The 13,736-nt window shown below is 51.3% G+C and overlaps 4 protein-coding genes across 4 annotated transcripts; 2 read left to right on the forward strand and 2 right to left on the reverse strand.

Moving 5' to 3' along the window:
• Window positions 1-1,825: 1,825 nt before the first annotated feature.
• BDV37DRAFT_277184 (transcriptional activator of proteases prtT) lies at window positions 1,826-3,964 on the forward strand (the record flags this gene model as incomplete). Its single annotated transcript, XM_032085699.1, has 5 exons — window positions 1,826-2,058; window positions 2,168-2,569; window positions 2,624-3,049; window positions 3,099-3,328; window positions 3,381-3,964. The coding sequence occupies 5 exons, from the start codon at window positions 1,826-1,828 to the stop codon at window positions 3,962-3,964; spliced, it is 1,875 nt and encodes a 624-aa protein (XP_031934411.1).
• Window positions 3,965-4,131: 167 nt separating this feature from the next.
• Window positions 4,132-7,142, reverse strand: BDV37DRAFT_70912 (alpha-amylase). The gene is made up of 9 exons (XM_032091093.1): window positions 6,659-7,142; window positions 6,565-6,603; window positions 6,375-6,490; window positions 6,200-6,308; window positions 5,903-6,131; window positions 5,687-5,849; window positions 5,481-5,627; window positions 5,185-5,425; window positions 4,132-5,110 (listed from the first exon to the last, which is right to left on the reverse strand). Exons 1-9 carry the CDS (start codon window positions 6,821-6,823, stop codon window positions 4,826-4,828), a joined length of 1,494 nt encoding a protein of 497 aa, XP_031934412.1. The 5' UTR covers window positions 6,824-7,142; the 3' UTR covers window positions 4,132-4,825.
• Window positions 6,913-10,726, reverse strand: BDV37DRAFT_70950 (glycoside hydrolase family 31 protein). Its single transcript, XM_032091094.1, has 4 exons — window positions 9,887-10,726; window positions 9,417-9,827; window positions 9,195-9,365; window positions 6,913-9,136 (listed from the first exon to the last, which is right to left on the reverse strand). The coding sequence occupies exons 1-4, from the start codon at window positions 10,585-10,587 to the stop codon at window positions 7,462-7,464; spliced, it is 2,958 nt and encodes a 985-aa protein (XP_031934413.1). The 5' UTR covers window positions 10,588-10,726; the 3' UTR covers window positions 6,913-7,461.
• Window positions 10,727-12,206: 1,480 nt separating this feature from the next.
• On the forward strand, window positions 12,207-13,723 carry BDV37DRAFT_289718 (transcription factor domain-containing protein; the record flags this gene model as incomplete). The annotated part of the gene is made up of 2 exons (XM_032088533.1): window positions 12,207-13,159; window positions 13,270-13,723. Coding segments are annotated over 2 exons (1,407 nt in total), but the record flags the coding sequence as incomplete, so codon positions are not given.
• Between the last annotated feature and the right edge of the window lie 13 nt (window positions 13,724-13,736).

A 13,736-nucleotide genomic window follows, 5' to 3' on the forward strand; every position in this document is an offset into this window, starting at 1 on the left:
TACTGAACCGTGTCCACACCACAAACGGGATTAGCCTGAACGGGGACCTGCTTGGCATGAACAACGCACGATTGAGGATTGGCTGTCAATCGATCATCCGCTAAGAAAGGGCCCAGTTCGTGCCTTTTACGTTACACCCTTGGTGCACGCCATCCTCAAGCGCCTTGACCTGATGTGGTTGGCGAAATGTCGGTAGCATGTGAAGAAACCAGGGCAAGATAAATGAATATGCGTCTTTTTTTTTCCCCTCAACAACCCCTCTGGCTATCATTGGTACAGATGCGCTTTGTTCCTTAAAGGGTCTAATGCCGGAGAAATTGCGGTTTGGCGTGGCACTAAAATTGCTTGACACACTAAACTTCTTGAACGTCGATTAGTTAAGGGAGAAGGCCAAGTTGGTGAGCGACGGTCAGATCACCGAATGTTGCCGGAAATTGAAGGGCTTTGAAAGGTTGCATCACCTCCGCTCATCGATCCAGTCAAACAGTGTTAGCTCGAAGTTTGATTCTACGTTCCACTTTATCGACGGGCGGCACCGCTGAGAAGGTATACCCCAAGCCAAGCTCCACAACTGGTGGCCACTTCAATCCTGCGGTTGGAATATCCGAAATCCCAGCCTTAATAGCACGACATCATTAATTAATATAGTGGTTCCGCTTTTGTGCAAGGATGCAAATCCCTGACAAGAAGCAGATGACTCGGGATGAATTGTAGAGAGCCACTCCTCAACGGCCGTGCCTGATGAGCATCAGACCAGCGGTCAAGGGTGTTGCGAACAGAACTGCAGCAATGCCCTGATTTTGTTGGCTAAGAAACCTAAGTGCGGGTGGCAGAACGCTATCATGCCACTATGCAATAACCAGGAACAAGCCCGTGGGTAACCGTTGAACCAGGGGATCAAGGTTGCATTGCAGGATTCGCTGTTTGAGGTAAAGGGAAAAAATCTTCAAGCAAAAGCCAGTTTATACGGGTTTATAAGGCAATCGCGCGTATCCTATTGCCTATACTTCGAAGGATCTGATATCTCATGATCTGCGTGATCGGCTTGCCTCCTATCTTAGATCACCCAGGCTTCTTCAAATCAGCAACGACGCTCAGACGTGTCCCTGAGAGGTGATCCGGATCGTACACGAGAGACCACGGAAGAGACAAATTAAGGATGAACGAAAAAAAAAAAAAAAGAAAAAGAAAAACGGCTGTTCCTGAATCATGACGAATGAGCAAAGGTCACACACACCTTCTACTTTGGGGGTGTATGCCCGATCACAATCTTCAACCCGCCATGATAAGAGACACACGCAATCGACAAATCACCGGAGGTCACGATTAGTGGCAGTCCTTAGCTAATTTCAGGTCGGCGTCAACCTTAGCCAGCCCAATCCAACCCCCTCATGGAAGCGGGACTCCCTATGGAACCGGCTTACATCGGAGGCGCAGTTACAATGGCGCATGTCAATCAACCCCTCTCTTGTTGCAGTCCCTAGTACGCCAAACCACCTTTCTATTCTTCTAGAAACCACACCCTAGTGACTCGGATCTGCACGGATTGGCTGAAATGCTCCGGTTAGTTCGCATTTACCCCAGGTCAAAATGGATAATCAATCTTAGGAGCCTATTCCGTCAGCAGCTTGTAAGCTAGCACAATCTCCTCTTCACACCCGGCCGTGGGCTGTTAAAAGGGTCAATTCCCTCCCCACCTGTGTGGATTCTCAAGGATTTGCACGGGACCTGACTTGGTTTCCACAATTTTTCTTGCTCTCAGCTTGTTTTGCCCGCCGATTATTCATTTCATCAACGCGACAAGCTACATCCGTCGTCTGATGTCATGACTAGAACTACTGTTGAACCTATCAAATATGAGGCCCCTTCGTGGGAGCACAAGAGCGTGCATGTGTCCGACGACCATAGAAGAATCATCTCTAATGTCGGCGACGACGCGACACGCCCAAAGGGCCGCATTCGACGTTCAATGACCGCTTGTAATACCTGCCGCAAGCTTAAAACTCGGTGCGATCTTGATCCACGAGGGCATGCATGCCGGCGGTGTTTATCTTTAAGGTCGGGTGCCACCATTATCCACTTTACCGAATCTCTTACGTCAAATTGGGGCATCCCATGTCCTGCCAAGACCAAATAAGCCTTTCTTTGGGTACTAATGTTTCTATAGAATCGACTGTCAGCTCCCTGAGACAAGTGAGCGCTTTCAAGACAGTACTCCAATGTGGTCAGACGCAACGACAGCTATCCCCTCCATTGAGGAGCGTCTCACTTCCCTAGAGAGGAGTATGAGAGAGATGACTGGCATGCTCCGACAGATCTTGAATCAATCACCAAGCGTCTCTAATATCTCTGTACCTCCGTTGGCTCGGAGTGTTCTTACGGAAGACACAGCCTCCATTGAAGGAAACTCGTTTGGCCCTTTCCTACCTAGGCCCGTTCGGCTGATTCAGGACCTCCAATCTGAGTTCTTTGGGGAGACAAACCGCATTCCTGTTGAATCCCCTTTCTTGGGTAATAGCTTTGAGAAGGGTGTCTTAGATTCTAAGTTATCTCTCAAGTTGGTACAGCTGTATGATCACTCATCGCATCCATCCGCCTCTATAGCCGCTAATGCTTGAGTTAGATTTGTGGAGAATTTCGGTCCCCTAGTGTCCATCAATAATCCGTCCGACTTCCACAACGAGATGAGAAAAACCGATTCATTACTATATAGCACTGCCTGTCTGCTAGCTTCCCGATATGTGCCAGGCATACCACCACCAATACTCCATGCCATGAACCTCCAAGTTCGACATAAGGCAATCAATCTGTTGTGGGAGAAACCGCCTTTGAAGTACGAATCGCTCCAGGCACTCGCCCTTCTTTGTCTATGGCCAGCGGCAGGCCAGAAGGAGTTCCCCATAGATGGCTGGTTACTGAGCGGGACTGCAATCAATCATGCCCTCGTCTCCTTTGACTTTCTCAATCAGGTGCCTTCAGAGCTTCTAATTGACAACGATATGGCCGCTCAATTACGGCTCTGGAACGCTTTCTGCTTGACACAGTTACAGTAGGTACAACCTTTCCGGTTTTACTCAAACCTGCTAATGCAGCAATAGCTTCGCTGTTGGCAACGCACGTCCATTCAATTTACCACAGAGATATCTCGATTATTGCCCACGACTTCTCGAGCACCCCGCTGCAACGGTTGAGGATGGCAAGGTCGTGGCAGAGATTCAGCTGTACTTGATCACATTACGACTCCAAGCCAACGAACAACGCATGCGATTCGCGGATGTTGAGTACGAAGAGATCGAACGGTGGAAGGTTGAATGGGCTCATCTCCTTGGTAAGGCTAAGCTATGAGGACCAACCTCGTATAAATGCTAACCATCCAACAGCTGGTGATGAAAATTCAACATTTGAGCTTAGTCTCTGGTTCTGTCAGATCCTCTTGTATCGAACAGCAATAAGGTTCCAGGCAGAGTCCGAAAGACTCACGTCGGAAATTCTCCAGGGGTCACGCTTGATCATCTCGAAATTCCTGCAACTCCGATTCGTCACCGCACTGAGAGTGGTCGATCAGGTATACTTCATCGTCGGTTACGCCGCTCTAAATCTTTGCGACTTCAATTTCCTCGACCCCCTCATCGACCAGATTCAGATGTTTCTGCTGCATCTGTCGCCAAACGAAGACCACATCGCATACCGGTTTTCATGCATGATAGCGGAGTTCAAGCGTCGCTGTGCCGAATGCAACGACCCTTGCAGCGCAGTCGATGGTTCTCAGTGCTCGTTCGGAGATGCCCGGAAGATGAGCATGGAACAGGTACAATTCGTGCAACCCCTGGTGGATAGCATGATTGAGGGATATAGCGGTTTAGAGCAGCTGATCCCTGATGTCATGCCACAGTCATTTCCGGAAAATGTCATTAGTGGCATGGCTGTGACTGAGGCCATCCCTGTGGGATCGGCGCCATATTAGCAGCTTTTCGATACCGTAATAATACTATAACGAAACGGGTGTTGACGGTTTGGGCCGGGGGTGGGTTTACATGGTCTGGCGCGTATTTAATATTGGATATCCGATACTTCTCCCGTACCTTAATACAATGTCCCTTTTCCTTCAATTTTAAACCCCCTACTGTATTAGATTGTAATACGTATACTTTTGATTTGGCAACTCTCCTCCCCCCTCTCTCAACATCGGCTTATGTATGAGGTACTTACCAGCATAGTCGACAAGTGGAATACAGGATACGTCACCAAATTCGAATATTATGTTCTATCAAGCTTAAGAGGAACTTGTAGTCTTATGGCTTTACGAGAGGATATACTTGGATAACATAAACCAAGACCTAATATAGACGATACACCATAATAATTGTCTTTAATTAGATTATATTGTCCATCATTCTTTCACTTTTCCAGTTCCTTTTTCCCGTTCCATATTCAATTTACCGAATCAACCCCGGCCTACTAAGCAAATCCATAGCATACCCGTCCCTAAATTCGGGGAAATAGGTGCCTTCCCTCTCGCAAGTGGATATCTACGGGTATCGATGGATGGAAGACCCTCATCTAGGTTTCAAGATTTATGGGCCGAGGCTATAAGTTGTCCTTCTCGGTATTCGTATTCCAATATAGAATACCAATTCTGACCATAGCTGATATTGCCTATTTTGTGTTGGCGTGATATATACGTCGAAATTGACCTTATCTAAGATTATAGGGTACTTGGTACGGGTGGTTTTTTACAGTGAAGTTGGTTTGTTATGTCGGATCCAACAAATTCATTCTAAACACAAAAGACCGAATATAACCAATCCTACCCACCTTTCACGCGCTAGTTACTACAGATCTTGCTATCTCCCAGCTTCTCAGTCGGATACAATATCCGAGGCAGCCCACCCGCCATAGGAACAGGCACAGTTCCATCCGAGCCCACGGTCACGGTCGTGCACCCAATGACCTCCGTCAATTTCTGGCCGGCCGTGTAGCCCGTACCACCCAGAGAGAGGGTGTACGAATCGCCCGACGCACCCTTGTTCGACAAAATAGTCACAACCTGGGAGCCGTCGGTGCCCTTGCGCATCGCGATCGTCGTGGTGTCCTTGTAGATGGGCCAGTTCTGTATCCCCGGTTCGTCAGTTCTCTTGTTTCTGTACCATGCACTAGATACAGGAGAAGGGGGGGGTTGCTTACCTTGTAGGTCACGAATCCTGTATCGATACTGATGGCATGGTTCCGGATGGCGTTCGCGGACGCGATCAGCTTGTAGATCTCACTGTCTGTCGAGAAGCCTGAGAGCCAAGTGGCCTCGCGGTTCGCGGGGTCGTTGCCACCCGCGAAATGCTGCTCCTGGCCTGCGTAGATGATGGGGATTCCGTCGTTGAGGATGATGAATGCGGCGACGTTCTTGGCGAGGGCGATGTCGTTGGTGTAACTTTTGATTTTTCTGGTTAGGTGGGTGGATTGAGGGTATGGGTGGAAAGACTTACGAAGCGAATCGTGGGTTGTCGTGGTTCTCGACGAATGTGCCCAGCAGCGTGGAGTCGGGACAGTCGGATTTGACGGTGTTGATCATGTTGTATAGGTCGTCCATGCTGCCGGAGGTGGATTTGAAGGCGTTGAGGAGGGGGTAGTAACTGGTTTTCATCCGGCTTGTTAGAGGGTGAGACTGCAAGAAGAGTCATGGGAGTCATACATTGGGTAGTTCAGTACGCCGTCCATGACGTCCTGGTAGGGACATGTGTATGCCGGGTCACCGTTGAGGACTTCACCGATGCAGTACACGCCTGCGGCTTTGTTGTATCCAGGCCAGAAGTCCTTCTGGACGTGTTTCACTGTGTCGACACGGAGGCCGTCGACTGGGTTTTTGTAAGTATGGCTGATGAGTTGGATTGTAGGGTAGAGGTCTTACTGGAGTAGTTCGATACCAATGATCCCACCCATTCGTACCATTCGTTCTTGACCTCATCTTTGGTGGTGTCAAGATCGGGCAAGGAGACACTGTTATCTCCTAGCCAGCAATCCTCGCTCTGGGTCTGGTCGTCATAGTTTTGAATGAGACAGAACGGGTGGAAATATTCTTGGGAATTGAATGGTTTGAACACGCTGTAATCAACGGAGGCGCCCGCTCCATCATAGCCCTGGGTTTACATTGTCAGTATGAAAATCAAGTATGCTTGCGAAGTTAGTGAAAGAGAGGTCCACAAACCATATGGTTAGCAACCACATCGACCATGAGATACATCCCCCTCGTATGAAGGGCCGAAGCAAGAGCCTTCAGATCATCTGGAGTGCCGTAGTTTTCGTTCAAGGAGTAGCTAAACCCACCAAGTTAGTTCATTTCTACGTAACAGATGGGTGGGTGCGCAGAGGAATGGACCTACATATCCTGCTGCCAGTAGCCATGGTAGGCTTCTCCGTATGCGGTGTTCTGGGGCAGCTGGCCTGTAACGGGGGTGATCCAGATGGCTGTGAAGCCCATTCCCTGGATATAGTCCAGCTACATGATGGTTTAGACGAGACTTCTTTTTTTTTTTTTTTGGTATTATTCTTTTGGATGTGGAGGCGGTTTACCTTGTCGATGATGCCCTGCCATGTTCCACCACAGTATTTCTATATCAAGTCAGTTTCGTTTCCACTTCCCGAACGCTGGGAGGGAGCAGCAGACCCGATCCTCGGTATTACAAGCCGCAGTGGTCGATCCATCCGTCCTTGCAAATCGATCGGTGAGAAGGAAATAGATAGATTGCGATCGCCAGTCCGCAGGGGTTGCAGCCAAAGCGGGTGCGGCGGCCTGAAGACCGTAAAGAAATATTGACCACCAGGCGACCATCCTGAAAGTCTTCCGTTAGGGTTATCGTTCAGGGAATAGAGAGTTTGATGTTGTTGTTGTTGTTGCTATCTACCTCCACAGTATGCACGCTTGCTATTTATACGAAGTGATACCTCGCCTTGCCAAATGACCTACATTAACCTGCAGGTCCAGGGGCGGGGAATCCATGCGATTCGCAGGACAGTTTAATTTACCTTCTGCAGGCTAATACCGGCGACGACGGTGATTTGTGGTAGCGTTGAAATTAATCCCATTAAATTTCCGCCCCTAGTCACTCTGAAGCGAGTTGGTTGGATCGCGGCCGTCGATCAGCGTTGCAGAAAAGCCCGACGGGCCGACGTTTTCCTTGGGTTTTCTCGCTTTGCTGCTTCTGCTTGGATGGTGCGTCCGATGCTCAGCGATGTTCCTGCGCTCGTGAATGCGGATACTGCGGGTTGGATCCGTGATGGACTTGGCTGTCGTCTCGGAGGTTTTGCTACGTTGGTCTGACTCTCGCCTACGCTTCGGGATATTCATTCCCGTGAATATCAGCTCCATGCTCTTGATGTCCGATTCGCTGCAATGTTTCATTCATCACTTCATAATGTGTAACTGCATACAGGTGATGTGTAGATCTAGGCTGTCTGATTACGCTTCCGTCACCATTTCAGTTCCCACTCCTTCGCCCAGGCACCATCCGCCGTTTGCTTCTGCAAGCCACCTACGTGGAGAACCTGTGAGGTGGCGTTATACTTAACAGAGTCAGATGAGAGCTCCTGGCCATTGAGGGTCACCGAGGATGGCTTCTCAGTCACACCAAGTACCGTCACATTCGCTAGTGGATTCGCCTCCTTCCAAGTCCCCCGAGCAGAGGCTCGGAGAGTGGACTTAGACGCCAGGAAGTCTACAGAAAGTGTATCCTCCGGGGAGACACTCTCGCCATCATCAAGGTAGAGCTGACCAGCAGCAGTTCCATCACTGCTCAGCGAGGCAAGCAAAGACCAGGGGGTCTTGCGAGCGTCGCGCGTGGTCAGCGCAACCTCCTGCATTGGCAGAATGCTACCACCACGAACGAAGACGGGAATGTGACCGAGTGGTGCTGAGATCGTGGTGTTGACACCAGGCTTTGCATCGACAGCGGTTTGAGAATACCAATCGTACCAGACTTCCCCATGTCCAACGCCTGGGAAGACGCCCTTGACCGTATCTGCCTGTGGCTCAAGAACGGGAATCACCATGATCGAGGGACCGACGAGGAATTGAGTGCCGACCGCGGCCAAAGAGGGATCATTCGGGAATTCCCACGCCAGTGCGCGCATGACTGTAGATCCCGTGGTGTGGGCCAGATGGAACAGGGTGTAAAAGTACGGCAAAATAGCATAGCGAATGTTCATGGCCGCCTTGGTGGCATCGATAACGGATGCCCACCGATACGGCTCTTGGGGAATTGCAGAGAGAACATTGTGGTTGCGATAAAATGGGAAAAACGCTGAGAGCTGCATCCATCGGTTGCATAACTCCTCGTCAGTGTTGCCATTGAAACCACAAGTATCCACGCCAAACATAGGGACGCCAAAGAGCGAGAACTGAAGGGCCTGCGAGATCGAAAAGAACATCGATCCCCATTTGGAGAAGTTATCACCACCCCAATGACCGGCCCATTTTCCAGAGCCGGCAAATGTGGAGCGTGCGATGATAAAAGGACGTCTGTTCTCCCACACCTTGAGCAATCCGTGATAGGTTGCATTGATGCCTTGGTGGCCGAAGAGACTGTGTACATCATACTCCTGAACCCCATCCGAATGAGTAGAGTTTGGTGAGATGGCGTGAACGCTCAGGTCATGGCCTGTTTGGACATGGTTGATAACATAAGGAGGGTGGTCAACATTACGAACTCCAGGGGTAGGTGTCGTACGCAGGTAAGGGGCTGATGTAGTTGTGGACGACGTCGCTGCAGATTGACTTGCCGCCCCAGCAGATGCCGAGGCTGCTTCCGTGGCATTGGTGATGTTAAAGCCCTCGGGATAATCGTAGACGACGTTCCCGGGTTCGCCGGGGAGAGCGAACGGTGGGTGGGCCGGGTTCATTGACAGATTGCCGCTACCACAGCTCCCTACGCAGAAGGACGAAACTTCAGCCATGTCGTACCAGACCCCATCATAATGGAGCTTGTTCCACCAGGTGACCAGCTCATTGGCCCAGAAGTCAGAGGCTTTGGGGTGATGCCAATCGGGGAAGACAGTGTAGCCAGGCCAAACAGCGCCAATATAGAGACTGCCGTCAGGGTTCTTGATGAAAACATCATCCTTGGCGCCTCTGTCGTAAGTTTCGTACCTATAGCCACAGTGAGTCTTCGTTTACGGGTAAGAGTGTGTGGAAGATGGTCACTTACGCATCAGAAGCGTTCTCAGGATTAGGGATATAAAGAGCCCCGTCAACAATCGGGACCCAGCGACGTCCACCGTCGTGAAGCTTGTTGAGAAACTTCTCACCATCTTCATATGAAAAACGATATTGGTCATTGTCAAAATTGCGATATCCATGCATGTAATCTATATCGGCCCTGCATATAGGCGTCAGACGGAGTCTAATGAGCGAGGAACATGTTTCTTACCAGAGGTACTCCAAAGGAATCTCGAATCTCTCGAAATTGGCAAGAACGTCTTCAAACTCGGACCAGTTGTTATAACCCCAGCGGCACTGGTGATATCCGAGTGTGTTATACTGCTGCATGGCAGGGAGTCCTATGGTGCTGAGCTGATACTGCTTGGTGACCTCTGCCTGAGTTGGGCCAGAGTAGAAGATCAGATCAACGCTTCCTCCCAGAGTGCGCCAGATCAACTTTTGATCCCGCAGCAGGATTTCCTGTCCATGCGCATTTCTGAGGAACACTCCATGAGAATATGAGACATATTCTTGAGATGGTTCCGCTTCGCTGCTCTTGACTAGGGTATGAGTCTTTTTCTGACCATCCACCTCGTAGTATCTTGTATCCAAGTAGAATGCATGATGTCCATAGATGTTACTAGAGGTATCCGTATTAGCTTAAATCTAAATAGGTCGAACCAATTGCCAGGCACGTACTCGTCAATGGGATCTGCGATATCTGCGGCATACAGCGTCAAATTGGCGTTCTCCAGCAGGCGCAGCTGGTTCATACGCTCTCCCAAGCCATATAGGTTATATTCTTCAGGCAACGACGTAACAAATTCTATGAACTGATTCTCGTAGACTAGAGTAGAGCCCTTGGTGTTGAACAGCACATCACCAGTAGCTTTCCGGGTCACCTTGAAGTTGAAAGAAGGCTCATTGGACCAAGAGACAGCAAAATCACTCTGGGGAACCGATGCGTTCTGGGAAGCCTTTGGTCTAGGCACTAGCTCTTCCGGAAGAATGTACCAGGATGCATTGGAAGCGTCCACATACGTTGGAACAATCTGGATGCTCAAACGGTCCTTTGCCTGATATTCCACGGTCAGGGTTAATGAATCCACATCCGTTCCGTAAACGTTACAAGGGTCTCCAGCCAACTCCAGGCTAGCGGTGAAGCCCTGTGAGGTATGTTTCACATCTGAGGCCTTGTAGCCCGGACAGACGGATTGTGCGTTGACCGCTTGGGGGTCATCGATGTTTGCGATCAAATTCGCACCCACATCGGCAGAGGCGGGTATGGTGAATTGCGAGTATGCTGCCGTCGCGGAAGTGCTAGGAACGAAGGATTGAGTCGCCCCATAAGCCACTGGCAGCAGCCAAGAATTGACCAGGAAGCTTTTTAGGCCGGCCATGGCGTGGTCCACCAGACTGATGCCGTACAGTGTTACGGATTTCTTTTAGGAAACGGACACCTCTGCCGTCTCCGAACCGGAAAATATCACTAGATATATATGTCGAAATGCCTCACATCGACCGCCCCATTCCTCACGATTTGTGTTACATTCTGTGAAGGCAAGGGATTCCCCGTCCAGCGTCGGAGGGGGAATGCCTGCAATCTCTCGACCATGCGGGGGGGGATTAGGTCCTACGCAGCAATGAGGAGGCTTCACCCGCACCGAGTGGGGACAACATGATCCAACCTTTGGGACGTGACGAAAGAGTAGCGGCGAAGCCGACGATGGGAAATGAAATGAATATTTGCCGAGCAAAGGACGAGACCGGAATACTAGAGGGAAGACGGTCGAGTAGTTGGAAAAGTCCCGTGTCCGATCATCTGATTTGCCCGCGCTGATTGGTCCATCCCCCGATAAATGCCCGACCCCGACGCTTGAGCCCTGGAAAGCGACTCTGACCCTCTCTCCAGTCACTCCATACTCACGAAGACACCCTTCCCCACCTCGCCTTCCAAAGGGTCTAAACCCCTCCGGTGCGCCGGTGAGGTTTGTCCACACCATTGCTCGTGGTGCCAGGACGGGAGCATCCGATGGCTGCCAGCATTGGCTGATTGACATGGGCAACAAGCTCCAAATACGGGGGAATTGCCTTTGAGCCAGGAAGTCAGTCCCCGTGGGGACCAGGGGGCCCCTGCTAAGAGTGGATTCTCGTCATCGGCTTGAGGAAAGTTCGGCGGTGTTACGATCTTCTCAAGGCCACTCATTGCCCTGTCTCTTGACCTCGGCTTCCCGAGAGCGGTTGACATCCCCACATGTTGTATACGGCCTTCGTACGCGATTCTTTCGGAAATACCCGACAAAGTCCAGGAAGTGCTTCCTTTCGTCCTGGAAGAACCACTACGGGAACCTGTATTCCTTGGTTTGATCCCTGACCACGTAGATTAATATTCGGTGTGGCATGGCCGGGTGGCTTTGCTAAGGCTGATTTATGCACAGACTCTCCGCACAGTGCCGTGGTGATGAATCCGATTCCCTGCACCTGCCACGCTCCCTCACCACATCTTTCCACCATTCTCAAGCGGCCGTTAGCCTCGATGGGGTATAACATAGTTAACTATAAACACGACTCCGCAACGAATCCGATGTGACTTTGGACCGAGTTGTTACCGACGGGTCCTCCCATTTGTTCCATTTGGTTCGGAACGACGCTAGGAGACTTTTAGGGCACAGGCTAAATCCAGACTAAAGATTGGAGAAGACTCACTCCAGGTAGATTAAACCCTTTCATCTTGCTAACGTAACGCGGGGTTTTTTGCACCTGCATCCTGGGCTTGTTTTATTATTCTTTTTTTGTTGTTTAGGTTTTTGTTTTGTATGGTTCCCCGGGTTTCTTCTCTTTTCCTTCAATCCTAACATCCCAACTGGTGATGGCGACACAGCCCACTTCGCTATCCCCAGATTTTCTCCCAGTACTAGTCGCGCTCGCGGTCTGCAATGATTGCTAAAGGTTCCACATCGGCGAGATAGTATCCGAGCATATCTCATCGCAACTGGTGTCTCCTCAATCCGAACAGGAAATGGAGCCACAACCATCCGCCACCCCAGAAAAACCGCCGAAACAGGCGTGCGACAATTGCCGTCGACGCAAGATCAAGTGTTCGAGGGAGCTTCCATGCGACAAGTGCCAGCGTCTTCTTCTCTCCTGCTCCTACAGCGACGTGCTCCGTCGCAAGGGTCCCAAGTTCCGCACGCTGTACCCTCTCGCGCCCATCCATCCCCTCGCTTCACGACCGCGTCCCCTCACCAAGGAATGGCTGCCCCCAGACCCAGGGGCCTGCCATTTGGCGTCCCCGACGTCGCCGCCGTTCACAGTCGTGGACGCCCAGTATCCACATCCTGACTTCTCGGAGTCGTTCACTCGCATCCCACCCCCAGATCTCGTCTCCTCGCCCGATTCGACAAACTCGCTCTTCGACTCGTCCACCATCGGCGCGCTCCCCGCCCCGCGCCGCCTCTCCGCGCCAATCCTCCTGGCCCATGTCAATGTCTTCTTCAAGTACCTGTTCCCCATCATGCCCATCGTGAGACAGGACCAGCTGCAGCAGGACAGCCACCAGCCCGAGCGCTTGTCTCCCCAGCGCTACGCGTTCCTTGCCGCTCTCTGCGCAGCCACGCACATCCAGCTGAAGCTGGACGGTGCAACGCCGGGCCCCGACTCGGCTTCCGGGCAAGCCACTATCGACGGCCACCCCATGTTGTCCGGGGATGAACTCCTGGCCGAAGCCGTGCGCGCAAGGAAGGAGTACAACGTAGTCGACGAAATCAACATGGACAACCTCCTCACCTCGTTCTTTCTCTTCGCCGCCTACGGAAACCTAGACCGACAGGACCAGGCTTGGTTCTACCTCAGCCAGACTATGTCCATGGTCTTCACGCTTGGCCTGCAACGCGAATCCACATACTCGAAATTAAGCGTCGAGGAAGCCGAAGAGAAAAGGCGGGTATTCTGGCTGCTATTCGTCACAGAAAGGTAAGAACAAAGAACATAAACACACACACACACACACACATATATATATATAAATAAAGAAACCCTACACCCCCAACCACCGCACACACTGTCTAACACCAAACCCCCAGAGGCTACGCATTACAACAAGCCAAGCCCGTCATGCTCCGCAACTCCATCCACAAACCGCAGGTGCTCTGCTCCGACGACCCCATCCTCGCCTACGGCTTCATCAATCTCATCAACGTCTTCGAGAAGCTCAGCCCAAACCTGTACGACTGGGTGTCAGCCGGCGGCGGCAGCAGCGCAGACGGCGAGGCGCCACCCACTTCGTCCATCCAATGCAGCCTAGCCAAGCAAATCTCGCTAGAAGGCGTGTCCGAGATCCAGAAAGTCGACATCCTGATCACGCAGCAATGGCTACAAGCCATGATGTGGAAGCTGTCCATGACGCACGCCACGCAGCCCGGGTCGCGCGACGACGCCGTGCTCCCCTTCCACCTGCCCGTGCTGGTCGGCAAGGCCGTCATGGGTGTCATCACCGCGGCATCGCAAGGCGCCGTGGACGCCCACGGCATCGGAATGGTAACTAACCCCC

The sequence above is a fragment of the Aspergillus pseudonomiae genome (genome assembly GCF_009193645.1).
Source record: "Aspergillus pseudonomiae strain CBS 119388 unplaced genomic scaffold BDV37scaffold_184, whole genome shotgun sequence".
In the NCBI taxonomy this organism is placed as follows: Eukaryota; Fungi; Ascomycota; class Eurotiomycetes; order Eurotiales; family Aspergillaceae; genus Aspergillus; species Aspergillus pseudonomiae.

Bases quoted from the DNA above. Each gene is read 5' to 3' on its own strand.
- BDV37DRAFT_70950 (XM_032091094.1), bottom strand. From the start codon at position 10,587: ATGGCCGGCCTAAAAAGCTTCCTGGTCAATTCTTGGCTGCTGCCAGTG. The intron at 9,828-9,886 runs GTACGTGCCTGG...GGATACCTCTAG, and splicing joins ATCGCAGATCCCATTGACGA to TAACATCTATGGACATCATG. The intron at 9,366-9,416 runs GTAAGAAACATG...GCCTATATGCAG, and splicing joins ATTCCTTTGGAGTACCTCTG to GGCCGATATAGATTACATGC.
- BDV37DRAFT_70912 (XM_032091093.1), bottom strand. From the start codon at position 6,823: ATGGTCGCCTGGTGGTCAATATTTCTTTACGGTCTTCAGGCCGCCGCA. The intron at 6,309-6,374 runs GTAGGTCCATTC...TGGTGGGTTTAG, and splicing joins GGCTACTGGCAGCAGGATAT to CTACTCCTTGAACGAAAACT. The intron at 6,132-6,199 runs GTTTGTGGACCT...ATGTAAACCCAG, and splicing joins ATGTGGTTGCTAACCATATG to GGCTATGATGGAGCGGGCGC.